This window comes from Mustelus asterias, chromosome 8 (assembly GCF_964213995.1).
Source record: "Mustelus asterias chromosome 8, sMusAst1.hap1.1, whole genome shotgun sequence".
In the NCBI taxonomy this organism is placed as follows: domain Eukaryota; kingdom Metazoa; phylum Chordata; class Chondrichthyes; order Carcharhiniformes; family Triakidae; genus Mustelus; species Mustelus asterias.
Genome location: NC_135808.1, coordinates 78,367,674 through 78,381,478, shown reverse-complemented (window position 1 = coordinate 78,381,478; position 13,805 = coordinate 78,367,674). Strand labels below are relative to the sequence as shown.

Here is a 13,805-nt window from a genome sequence, read left to right as displayed (position 1 = left end):
ATATGGCAATAATCCCTTAATGAATCTTGTGGTTTTGTACTAAGTTATAGGTATTAGGAAACCAAAGTTAGTTCTAAGGGAGTTATATTTGTAATGGTAAACATTAGCAATATGGTATGGTTTTAGGTGGGTTTAATTTTATATTTCTGTGTCTGCAAGGATCTATAGTTAGATCCATGCTGGATAAAATTAATTTGGATGTGTGGGAGTTGGTTTCAATTCCAGCTGGGATTCTATTGTGATAGAGACAGCTACAGCATGAAGAAGTGTTATAGTTGCTTAGCAACTATAGGCCCTGGTAAGAAAAAAAAACTTTCTTTAATTTTAGTTGGAAGCCAGAGTGAAAGACGACTGGAGAGAGAAAACATCTCTCTCAGCTTTGTTAGAAGAAAAGCCATACACTGGAGTATTTTTTAAGAAAGCCAGTATTAGGAATCTGAAGGACAGCTACTTAAGGAAACTAGAAGAATGCAGAGGAGTTTCCAGATGGTCTGAATTTAAAAGAACAAAGAGGAAGTGGGGCAGAACAGGATACTTTTCATTTCAAATCACAGAGCTCAGAAGGAATTGGTTGGTGAGAATGCCAGAGAAAGGTTTCTAAAGAAATCCTAAAGGTTCAAATATCTTTATACCACCTGGGAAACAAATTTTAAAATAATTGGGACGAAAGTATTGGCTGGATATCAGAATTTGTGTAACAGTGAGAGACAGTCAAGGCAAAGAAACCCCAAAGGGGTTAGTACAAAATCCTGGAATGGATTTTCTGTTAAAAATGGAGTGGAAGTTTTGTTCAAAATTTGTTATTTGTAAAATCTGGATTGGATTCCAAAATACAAAGTGAAAGTATTGATATGAGAGGAGATTTTAAAGCGTATTTTGGGAGTGGAGTTTAGAAACACTCATACGACAATCATTGTGGGCAGCACAGTGGTTAGCAGTGCTGCCTTACAACACCAGGGACCCAGGTTCAATTCTGGCCTCGGGTGACTGTTTGTGTGGAGTTTGCACGTTCTCCCCATGTCTGCGTGGGTTTCCTCCGGGTGCTCCAGTTTCCTCCCACAGTTCAAAGATATGCGAGTTAGGTTGAATGGCCATGCTAAATTGTCCCTAAGTGTCAGGAGGAACTAGCTAAGGTAAATATATGGGGTTATGGGGATAGGGTCTGGGTGTGATTGTGGTCGGTGCAGACTCGATGGGCCAAATGGCCTCCTTCTGCATTGTAGGATTCTATGGTTCTGTGGTTCTATCTGGGTGGATTCTGAGGCAAAATCCTCAAACACTAAGTTTGTGTGGTGATGAGACCAGTGTGGCTTCAAATGTATTTTGTCATCTGTGTTAATTGTAAAACTTGTGTGTAATTTGTTAAGGGGAGAGTAAAGGAGCATTCTATTATAATCTATTTTTCCCATGTTTAATATTTTTTTGTTCTTAAAGCTGATTAATGGTCCTGTGACTCTTTCCTTCAGGTTGGAGAATTCCCAATAATAATTGTTGTTTAGTGATCTTTGAAACCAGTGGAAAACTATACCTTTTGACATTGGGTGAGGAGAAGATTGGATTCAGCTGCAATGCCCCCTGCATAACATCAACTCACTGCCCAGAGGATCTCTTCAAATGAAACAATTTATCTGATACCAACTGGGAAGAACAGTTAGTCATGGTTAGCCTCCCAAAACAGATGTTATTTTGTAACACATGGTTTGCAGAAAACAATAGTGAGAGAAACAATATATGTATTAGATAGTAGGATTTCGCAGAATCACAATGTAACTTCATTTAATCTGGAGCATACAAACAGTCAAAATTTTTGAATTCAAAAACTCCTCCGTTAGAAATATAATCCATCCAAACCTTGCAATAAGTCACCCATGACTTTGCCAACGTTACCCATTTACTTTCTGTACATATCTATCTCTTGTTACAGCTGGAAATTGTATATTCACTCTCATAAATGTAATCAGAAATTGCTATGCAATGCAATAAACATGAGCCCAGATTTTCACTCCCAAGGTGGGTGGCATGAGTCAGGAAATTTTCCTTCTCTCCCAGACACAGATTGGAGCAGCTATAGGGGCTGCCGAGTGCTGAGGCAGATTGGTTAAAAGAACCGCCGTCTTGGTTCTTTGGGACTCCATCCCAGGTGGTTTATTAAATTTTAGGCCCTCTAGCCCTTCCGCTTCACAAGCTATTACTTCCCATGTAAACTGAATGGCAACTCATGCCAACCCATGCCCTTCCACTGTCCATGCCAACTCACCCAGTATCCACCAGTATCCATCGTGCTCTGACAAAGGGTCATCCTGACTCGAAATGTTGGCTCTATTCTCTCTCCACAGATGCTGTCAGACCTGCTGAGATTTTCCAACATTTTCTCTTTTTGATTCAGTATTTTGTTTTTATCCACCATGGGCAGACCCCAGGAACAATTTTGATATGAAATAAAATCCGAAACAAAACCATAAAAATGCTGGCAGATCTCAGCAGGTCTGACAGCATCTTTGGAGAGAGAATAGAGGTAATGTTTCGGGTCAAGATGACACTCCGTCAGAGCTGTGAGGAATAGCTATTAAAGCCTAAACTACATAAAAAACACGTTCAGTCATGAAAACTCATCCAACACTTTTAGGTCTCCTCAAGTGCTTAATTCCTTAAAAAAGCAAACTTCTATTCATAACACCACATCAAATGACCTCTTTGAGCTGTCAATCGAACTATGAACTTACAGCTCCCTCCCCCGCAACTATGTTGAGATACTTATAGCTTCTGGAAAGCAACCCAGAATTCAAAATGACATAATCATAGCCCTTGGGATATAATGTCAACAAGCAGCTATTGTAATTGCTAGAACCAAAATCTCTGCTTCTCACTGACAAGGCAGTCTTGTTTTAATTTTTAAAGGGTTGGGGACTTAGATAACGCCACATCACGATCATTTTACAGACCCTTACTTTCCTTTTAAGAGCATTTATGTCTATTCTAAAACTTTGTGATTCCCATGCAGTTGGTTATGACACTTGCTACAATAAAAATAGAATCTGTTTCCTACATGAGTGCATCACATCACCGACCAGTGAAAATGGGATATATCTGAAATGGGAATGGGACTTTCAAATCTGGGACCTGTCCGCCATTTCTACGGAGTCAGCATGCCTTTGTGAAAATCCAGCCACAATGTGAAAACAAGTATGTTTAGCATCGGAAATATTTAGTTATGAAGATTTTCAGCACTTAATAACCATAGGTAAGATATTCTCAGCAATAAATACTCGCCTTGCCAGTGATGTCCACATCCCATGAATGAATAGAAAATATATACTTTTCAGAGTTCACTGTTTTCTTAAATACTTCAGGTGCAATTTCAAAGCACCACGCTATGCCACTCTAGTTTGTATGGAAATTGGGTTGGTTCTGTTTAACAACAACTTGCATTTATATAGCACCTTTAATGTAATAAAATGTCCTGGAGACATTATAAAACAAAATATGATACCGATCCACATAAAGCAATATTAAGACAAATGACCAAACGTTTTGTCAAAAAAAGAGGTTTTGAGAAGTGTCTCAAAGGGGGAAAACAATGTAGAAAAGTGAACACAAAAACTGAAAAATGCTGGAAAATCTCAGCAGATCTGACAGCATCTGTGGAGAGAGAGTAGAACCAACATTTCAAGTCTAGATGACCCATCCTCACAGCTCTGATGGAAGGTCATCTTGACCCAAAACATTAGCTCTATTCTCTCTCCACAGATGCTGTCAGACCTGCTGAGATTTTCCAGCATTTTTCTGGTTTTGTTTAGGATTCCAGCATCTGCAGTATTTTGCATTTATCTCAGAAAACTGGAGAGTTTTGTGAACAAATTCCAGAGCCTTGGCAGTTGAAAGCATGGTTGCCAATCGTGGAACAATTGAAATCGGGAATGCTCAAGAGGCTGGAATGATAGCAGTGCAGATATCTCAGAGGATTGTAGGGCTGAAGGAGATTACAGAGATGGGGAGCCCATGGAAGGATTTGTAAACAAATATGTGAATTTCAAATAAAAGCAAAATACCGCAGAAGCTAGAGATCTGAAATACGAAGAGAAAATGCTGTACAAGTTCAGCAGGTCAGGTAGCATCTGTGGAGAGAGAACCAGAGTTAACTTTTCATGTCCGCATGACTTCTTCAGGTTCCAAATAAATTTTGAAATTTGGCATTCTTGCATTTCTCCTGATAAATGCAAATCGGAAAGTTTGGCCAACATGTCATCTTTTTTCTATCCCACAGTCCAAAGATGTGCAGGTTAGGTGGATTGGCCATGTTAAATTGCCCCATAATGTCAGGGAGACTGGCTAGGTTAAACGCATGGGATTGTGGGAATGGGGCCTGGGTGGGATTGTGGTCGGTGCGGACTCGATGGGCCGAATGGCCTCCTTCTGCACTGTAGGATTCTATTATTCTAAAGACAATGGCTTCACTCTTCCTTATATTTCATTCAAGATCAGAATTATGTTTGACAGCAAACACCTCGTCAGCTTACTTACAGGAAGGGTTTTGATACAACTCCACCAGTACATTGAATTACAACTGGGAAGGTGGTTTCGCCTTTTGAACGACAGAACTGGTAAGTCGAGTGCTTTGTGCCAAGCCAGCCGCCTACAGGAAAGGAGCCAACCACAAATCAGGTAGTGAAATTATTTTAAGAACGTTACTTCAAATTGTGATCAGTCTTGCACCGTATTATTTGTATGGTTCTAACACAATTCGCTAATACTGCATATTTTACTTCAGGCAGTGTCCTTGCAAGTGCGAAGGAACGCACATAAAAAATGTCTTCATCGTGAATACTCGCTGCCTCCATAAACATTGTTATCACATTGTGCCATTTTCCAAATAGTATCGCTTTGGTTTGAGTTGCCCACTGCAATTCTTGCGCGTGGCCAGTCTAATTGAGCTTTGAGGAAAGGGGCGGAGCGGAGGCGGTGACTTATATCAGGAAGTTCATTATAATAGAGAACATCGTACTGAAGGGACATTCGCTGCGCCGTTCACAGAGAGGGATTAGGCGAAACGCTGCAGAAAGCTGAGGTCCTGTTTTGTAATCAACGCTGGGAGAAAGAACACATTAAAAAAAAACAACATTCTGCAACCAGAATTGCTTTCCTGACAGAATGGGTGGATCTGTTTCCAGCTTGGATGAGAACAGATGCAATTATATCAGAGGTGGGAACGATTTAATTGGAGCGATGAAACTTTTTGCGTTGTCGAGTGACTCGATTTGATGAACTGTACGGTGGAGGCTAACTTTTGGTGAGATAGCAGGACAGGCTTGAGTGGCAAGTGAAGCGACAGTGTTGTGAAGCGTCGGTTCAAGAAAACGCTGAGAAAGAAAATAGCTGTTTGCAGAAAATAGAATTGGCCAAGAGGTTTTATGCTTGTCTGACGCTTCACAGGAGACGTGCCTCCTTCAATCATTCTCCGTTATAATCAATTTCCTCTGATGGTCCAGAGAACTGTGAAATAAATTTGATAAAGTTTTTAGTGTAATTGTCAACGTGTGTGGGGAGAGAGAGACCCAACTCTCCACTCCCGTGGAAAGTATGATTCATGCAGAGAGTTCCATTGTCCGCATGATGTCTACAGAATAACTTTAAAAACGCAGATTCTTTGCAGTTCAAGGACTATTTGCTTCATACATAAAAGCACTGCCTCACTTTATTCATATATACAGAAGGATTAATTATTAACGTATTGCAGTATTTTACTTTTATTTTAATTATTAACGTGTTACGAGAAAGTCCTGGATGTTAAACTTTTCAAGTGCCTTTGGCGGCCAATTTCTGGTAATTATTACTAATGTGTGTATCAGTGGTAGCTGGACCGTAATGTGGTGCTTTGGCTGTTGCGAGTGCCCTGTGTTTGGGATTGAGTGTTGCTGCGGGGCGCAGTTCAACCGGGTTTAACAGTGAGGGATTAGTAAAGTGCTTTAGGATTTGGGGTTATAGCGCCTTTCTGAACTGTCCTCCCGGTTAGTACACCTGTCAGCATACAGGAGCAACTCCCGGTTGAGTGGGCATTGGGAGTCTTACTGTCAAGTGCATCGGCGGAGCTGTGTGACATTAAAAATGGCATTTGCTACCAAATAAACCTGTTGGACTTTAACCTGGTGTTGTTAAAACTCTTACTACATTAAAAAAAAACCCAGAAAATACTGGAAATAGCGGTCTGGCAGCAAGTGTAGAGAGAGAAACAGGTCTATGACCTTTCAACATAACTAGATTTGACCATGGGCATTACATAGCAGTGAATGTGGGTGCTGCCAGAGCCGCTGTGTTTCCAGCATTCTCTGCTGTTATTTCAGATTGCCAGTGTCTGCTTAGATCTCAGGAGTACATGACAGGAGCCAAGTACCCAAACATGGAGCTTTCTGTCAGCAATCTTTTGTTAAAGTCTGCCTTTCCAGTAAGGTGGAGGCAAAGTCACGTGTCTGAAGTATGAAGCCTTTCCCCGATATTTTCGTGCCCGTTAACCGTTTTCTTGATAAGGTTGGCAAAATACAGCAAATGTTGGCTGGTCTTAATGATAATTGGCCTCATTCCAGGCCTGGCGGCTACATTTTATGATCTTGGAAAACTTAACGGTGGAAACACCAAGGACACTCTTAGAACGGTGGAGACGTGGCGTTTGGGACGCCAAAACATTCATGCTGATTCCTGTTCTTAATCCACAATAGTCCCTCTGCATTCAAGCTGTACGCTAGCATGCTTCCCAAACATCTGCTAACAAAAGGAAGAAATAAGCAATGCTAATGTATTTGGAACATGGCGATGGGAAATGCCTTTATGGTTACAGCATGGGAAGTATGAAAAGCGCAAAGTCTCTGTGGGCGGATTGCGCCCCACTGACTCGCTGACACTAAGGTGGACTTGGCGCAGAGATCTCACCAAGTTTCTGCAGTTGTAATGCCAGCTATTACATTTAATCAATCATGTGGATTTCCATTTGGTCTTTCGCCCTGGATCATATAGTCACCTCCTCGCTGCAGCTGCAGTCCTCCCTTAGGTCCAGGAGTCGACATTCACAGCTTGGCATGCTCCTTGGCGATTCTAGTTCGCTGTAGTTTTCTGATTGGAATGTATCTTTAACACGTTAAATTAAATGGGAATAAGTACACTTTGGCTGGACTTTTAGCACCGCACACAAGGGAACCTAAAATGTAAAAGCTACAGTAACGGGCTGGATAATCATTAAAAACAGAGAATTTCAAGGACTAAATACGCCTCGATAAAATGCATTTGTATTTATTACCTATACTTTTCGATATAATACACATGATTGTGTCAAAGGACAGACCCGATGGGCCGAAGGTCCCTTTCCCCAGTTTCACACATTTTCATGTCCTTTCTGTAATGTCCTCCTTACTGCCTTCAGCACTTATAACACAGCACTTACTGTTGGGCCAAAACTATTCAAGAAATAAGCATTTTATGCTGCTTAAACACTGTATTGCTAGATTTTAAAATGCTCTTTTTTATTTAGCTGGGTGAGTTTACTGCCTGACAATATTGTTCATGGTTCACCTGCATAGTGGCACAGTGGTTAGCACTGCTGCCTCACAGTGCCAAGGACCTGGGTTCAATTCCAGCCTGAGTGACTGTGGAGTTTGCACGTTCTCCCTGTGTCCTCTGGGGACACCATTTTCTTTCCTCAGTCCAAAGGTATGAGGGTTAGGTGCATTGGCCATGCTAAATTGCCCCTTAGTGTTAGGGGGATAGCAGGGTAAATAGGCGGGGTTACGGGGATGGGTGGGATTGTTGTCAGTGCAGACTCAGTGGGCCAAATGGCTGCCTTCTGTACTGCAGGGATTCTACATCTGCTCTGTTCAAGTACACAGAAGAATCCTGGGTTTACCTCGCTCTAATGCCCCTAACACATGATGTAACTTTATTAGTTCCCCTCCTTACAGCTTCCCCTTGGTACAGGAGAAAGGGCCTGCAGCTTCAGACATGTGTACATGAGCTGAAGGAGGCATCAAATCTTTACAGGCTTCTGAGGAACATTTTTTTTAGTTATATATTTTAAAATCATTGACACCCATTTTCCTGCAGAACATTCTTCTCTCCCCAGAAGGTCCAAAGATGTGCGGGCTAGGTTGATTGACCATTCTAAATTGCCCCTTAGTGTCCCGGGATGCACAGGTTAGAGGGGTTAGTGGGTAAATATGTAGGGATATGTGGATAGGGCCTGGGTGGGATTGTGGTTGGTGCAGACTCGATGGGCCGAATGGCCTCTTTCTGCACTGTAGGATTCTATGAAACAAATTTTGGGCCCTTCTGCCCCCCTCCCCCCCACCACCCCCGACAGCTTCCACTACTGAACCCAAATTCACGTCAACCTCAGACTGGGGGTAGTTTCCCGATGGAAACATCACTCTATGCCCATCATCATTGAGCATTGTGTCCAGGCCTGGAAAACAGCATGTGGGTCTAAAAATCAGTTCCGCGCCCGGTGCCAACAGTTTGCAACCATCGCAATCCCTTTTTCTACTTGGCAGAGAAGAACAGCCCAGCAGGTATTACCCTCCCCAATCAGAGTAAAAGCCACAGCAACCCTACAGAGATCTCTCCAAATAACTATGTATCCAATGGCTGCACCTCTTTAATGATGTCACTGGGAATCTCTGCCAACTTCATTGCATTTATTCTCTCCTCCGCTCTGTCCATGGCAATTAGAGTGATCACAGTGCTCAACTTTTATAGTTCCAGGTCCATATAGGGTATCTGCTTAACATTAACCAGGGAGCTTTCAGGCCATGAATCCAGCAGGTGACAGATGCCCTATTTCATAGAGCAGCCCAATTCTTTTACTTCACATACCACCCAGGCAGCAGAAGCCTAGAGCCAGGGATCTGGAGAGTTTGATTCTCTAGGGTTCCACAACAGCTTACACATGCTGCTGAAGGCGCCAACCAAGCAGCTGCTGACATATAGGAATTGAAAGAGGCAATCCTGGAAAAGCTCAACATGCCTGGCAGCATCTGTGGGGAGAGAGAAACAGAACTCTGAAGAAGTCATACAGACTCAAAAATATTGGGGGGGATTTTCCGACCTCGCTGTGCCTGGCGTAGATCATGGCGATCCTGGAAAACAGCGTGTGGGTCTAAAAATCAGTTCCGCGCCCGGCACCAACAGTTTGCAATCATCACAATCCCTTTTTCTACTGGCATAAAACAGATCATACCCAGAAATGGCATGAGGCTGATTAGCATATATAAAGTAATATTTAAATATGCACAGCCTGTTCAACGTTGGATTCTCCCAGTTCCCAGGATCTTCCAGCCTACAGGCACAGCTCGAGAACAATGAGAATCACTACTGGTCCCCACTAGCAGAGACCTGGCACGATGGCCATGTCGGGGCGCTCGGAGGTAATAGAAGACCCCGGATGGTTGAGGGCATAGCCAGGCAATGCCATCGGGCACCTTGCAGTGCTGGTTGGGCACTGTCACTATACCAGGGACAGTGCTATGGGGTGGAGCCTGAATGGGGGCTCTGACAGGAAGGCCTGAGAGGAGGCTATGACATGGGGGCTACGTAGGGGGCATTATGTGAAGGAGGGGACATCCAGTGGTGGAGCATGAAGAGGGGGCCGTGCCGGGGTCAGGATGGGGGAGCATGCCAAGGGTCATGATGGGGGGGTGGAAGGGGGGGGCATGTCAGGAGTCAGGCAGGGGGACCCAAGGGATGACCGCAATGCCCTGATGCCAGTGCCTTGTGTCGGGGAGGGGGTAGGGGTACATGCCACTGATGAGGAGGGGGTGTCCTGATGTCCGTGGGGGGAGGGAGTGGGTCTCCCTTGAGATTGGGGCGCCCTTGTGAAATGGTGTATGAGTGCTCTGCAGTTGGGCTCAACGGTGTCTTTAGGCCCTGCCCTTCCAAGTACCAGCACACAACTCACTGCTCTACAAGTAAGTGGCTGAGCGTGGGATGATTGCGGTGTGGGCTGCCCCTGGCAGTGTGGACTGCCCCTGACGGTGTGGATTGCCCCTGACAGTGCAGAATGCCCCTGTATTCTCGCCATTATGACACCAGCGTTTTGGAAAATTCTGCCCATTAACTCTATTCTCTCTTTGTAGATGCTGTCAGACCTGCTGAGCTTTTCCAGCATTTTCTGTTTTTATTTCAGATTTTCAGCATCTGCAGCATTTTGCTTTTATGAATAGAAAAAGGTTTCATTCTTGAGGTATCTAGCTCTTCTAGGATGTAAACCAGGCTCTGTGTGACTTACTGCTGCAAAGGATCATCAAAGAGCCAATTCTGCAGGATGTCTTCATCAACTGATTGACTGCAGTGGTAGTATAATAGCTTCCCCTCCTTCTGCACTCCCTGTCTGAAAAAAGCAAGGCAGAACTCATTGGCAGAGCAGCGCTGTACCTAGAGTCCCTCAGCTACTGGATGTCTATTTCCTGACTTCGTTTTGCTGTTTATGAACATTACACTAAGACAAGCACCTTGTCTATTTCAATACAAATGTTTCTTTTATTGCAATGTAAGAAGTCTCGCAACACCAGGTTAAAGTCCAACAGGTTTATTTTTAATACTTTTCCAATTCAATCAAATCAAATCCAATTCAGAGTCTCAACAAGTTGAGACATTTCAGATCCAGGCTGACAAGACAGGACGGGAGACCAAAACCACCCTGTCCTGGGCCTGATCTACATGAGTCAAGCTGATTGGAGAAGGGGGAGGATCCTCCTCCAAGACTTGAGCTCATCTGCATCTTAGCCAAAAGGCCGAGATGCCGCTTTTAAAAATTGCTTCATATGAAACACATGAAGCCTCAGTGTAACCTAATGACCCCAACCAAGTGCAGGCGATCCATACTACACTTGATCTTAGCCAAAAGGCCAAGAAGATTGGCAGCACTAGCTTTTGGAGTCTCGGGCTCCTTCATCAGGTGAGTGAGGAGTTGTGTTCTCAAACAGGTCATATACAGACACAAACTCAATTTACAAGATAATGGTTGGAATGCGAATCTTTACAGGTAATCAAGTCTTAAAGGTACAGACAATGTGAGTGGAGAGAGGGCCAAGCACAGGTTAAAGAGGTGTGTATTGTCTCCAGCCAGGACAGTTAGTGAGATTTTTTTATTGCAAGCCATAGGAGGGGAAAGTTGTGCCTGAAGATGAATCTACCAATGAAGGAATATGTGGCAATTGTACTATGAGAGGTGAAGGGTGAGACATGGGATGTGCATAAGTTAGAGTAGTGGAAGGTTTTGGGCTTGCACAAGCAGGTGGTGCTGGGGAGCTGTAAGTGCCTTGCCTAGAGTGTAATGTGAAGGTTTACTATTGTGAGTGTGACTTTAAGAGAATCTGTTCATTCAGAGGTGAAGGTGGGAGGCCAGTTGTGGAGGATGATAGTATGGCAGAAATGTTACATAAACATTTTATTGCATTTGCACAAATTATGGAAGTGAGAATGTGGTGTAGTGGGAGAGAACAACTGGTAGAGTTATTTATAGAAAAGGAAATGGTGCTAAAATAATGAGAAGAAACCACGATAGCCCGTGTCCTAATGGCATGCACTGTAGATCATCTGAGGAAGCGATAATAGAAGCTGGAGCACATTTTCAATTTTCTTAAATATGCAAATGATGTTTTTGAACTCAAAAGCAGCTAACATAACATTGTTCAAAAAGGGAAAGATAATCTAGGTGACTATAGATCAGTTAGTCTATGGCAATGGTGGGCAAAATCTTAAAGGTTAATTTTAACACTGCTTGCCCTGTGGAAATAGGGCAGGTAGATATTTGAACTCTCACCTATCAACAACACCCTTCATTAAGAGGCTACCATTTTAACCAGTTCTTATGAGCAGAAAAGGACACCTATTGGAAACTGGCAGATCAGGCTCCAATGATGTCAATGGGGATCACGCTCCTTTAACCATGGGCTTGTGAGGTGAAGTGAAAGTGGTTTGATTCAATCTAATGGGAAGCAGAGTAACATCTGAAAAGGCTAAAAGGGTAAGCCTTTGTTTTAACTATGTTTTAACTTCCCTTGTAGGGCCTACAGAGAACATTTGGGTTTCCCCTGACCTGGGCTCCCTCTCTTGCTTCCCCTGATCCACCTACTTGAGTTCTGGAGACCATTCATTCAGTCTCTGATGGAAGACTACAAGACGTCGGAGCAGAAATTAGGCCATTTGACCCATTGAGTTTGTTCTGCCAATCAATGAGATCATGACTGATCTGATATAATCCTCAACTTCACTTTCCCGCCTTAACCCCATAGCCCTTGATTCCCTTACTGATTAAAAAATCTATCTATCTCGATCTTGAATATACTAAATGACTGGCCTCACCAGCCCTCTGCAGTAAAGAATTTCACAGATTTACATCTGTCACCCAACTTTGTGATCATGCCCAGCAGCCAGCTTTCTGTCAGCACTGACCAGGAAACTGACTGGGGGCTACAAGTCAGTGCAGGAATTAAAATCTCTTGGGCCTTGTGCAGCTGAGATCAGATTGGGTTGCCTCCGCTCTGGGTCACCTGATTCATGCCCAGAGTTAAAATTGAGGCTTCAGAATCTGTAATTTAAAAAAAAATCAAATGTTTAGAAATGCATGGGTTAACTGAGAACAGTCTCAGTATCTATGTTGACAGCAAGTCATGCTTGACCAATTTATTGGTTCTTTTTGAAGAGGTGACCATTTGGATATAATGGGAATCCAGATGTGGCATATGTCAAGTTTCAAATATTTCAATTAGCTGTGTCGCATCAGGTTTATTAAAAATATTCCAGCATTGAGCTAAGTGCCGTTGGATTGGAAAATGATCCATGCATTGGACACAGAGTTAAGAAAACTGGATATGATAGGATCTGAGACAGCTTGGAAGCGGTTCTTCCCAGAGATCAGTGCTAGATACATTATATTTTGTCAGTAAGTATAAATGATTTGGATGTCAGCATATGGAGTATAACCTTGAATTTTGCTATTGTGCAGCCACTATACTGTTCCAATATCATTCCACAAGAGCAACAAGATGAATGACTTGAGTGTTGATCTGTTTTTTGTGCTGGTGGTTGGGGGAGGAATATTGCCATGACACCATGAGAAGCCCTTGCCCTTCTTTGAATAGTCCCTTGGGATTTAAACATGGAAGAATTATTTAATATCTCATCAAATTATTGGCACATCTGACAATGCAAAATTTACTAATAATTGAAGAACATTTTACTCCATTTTGAAAGAAATAATTAATTGTGGCCAAAATTCATGTCTGTATTTGAGGAACAGTATTTGAGACTGAGGGATTTTTTGATGAGGAGGCCCTTCTAATAGTTTTTCTTGCAGTTTGTGGCCAGGGCTAGATTCTGTGACCAGGAAAAAAGGAACTCACACAATAGGTTTTATTTCTAGATGATTGAGCTAATATGGGCCAAATTATCTTCCTTATCAATACTTAACTTGCAATCATGCTGACTACACAATGGACGATTTCAATTATTTTTTCGAAGTGCTAGACCAGGCAAGGAAACCAGTGTGCAACTCACCAGCTGCACAGCCGGCTTTTACACAGAAACATACATAAAAAACAGAAGCAGGAATAGGCCATTCCGCCATTCATTGTGATCATGACCGATCATCAAAATCAATACCATGATCCCTACTTCTCCCCCCATATCCCTTGATCCCTTTAGCCCCCAGAGTTATATCTAATTCCTTCTTGAAATCACACAATGTGCATGATTTTCCCCAAAAACAAACTGCCTGATGGGTGGGAAAATGGGGGATTTTCCCTCCCGTTTTGTGGGCGTACTTA

The 13,805-nt window shown here is 42.9% G+C and overlaps 1 protein-coding gene across 1 annotated transcript in view; it reads left to right on the top strand.

Annotated features, from left to right (window-relative positions):
• The first annotated feature begins 5,026 nt into the window (after positions 1-5,026).
• LOC144497286 (protein Niban 1-like) overlaps positions 5,027-13,805 on the top strand; it is a 112,529-nt gene continuing 103,750 nt past the window's right edge. The window contains exon 1 of the mRNA XM_078218311.1: positions 5,027-5,200. Within this exon, the coding sequence (XP_078074437.1) occupies positions 5,149-5,200 (52 nt within the window). The 5' untranslated portion in view covers positions 5,027-5,148. The remainder of the gene's footprint in view (positions 5,201-13,805) is intronic.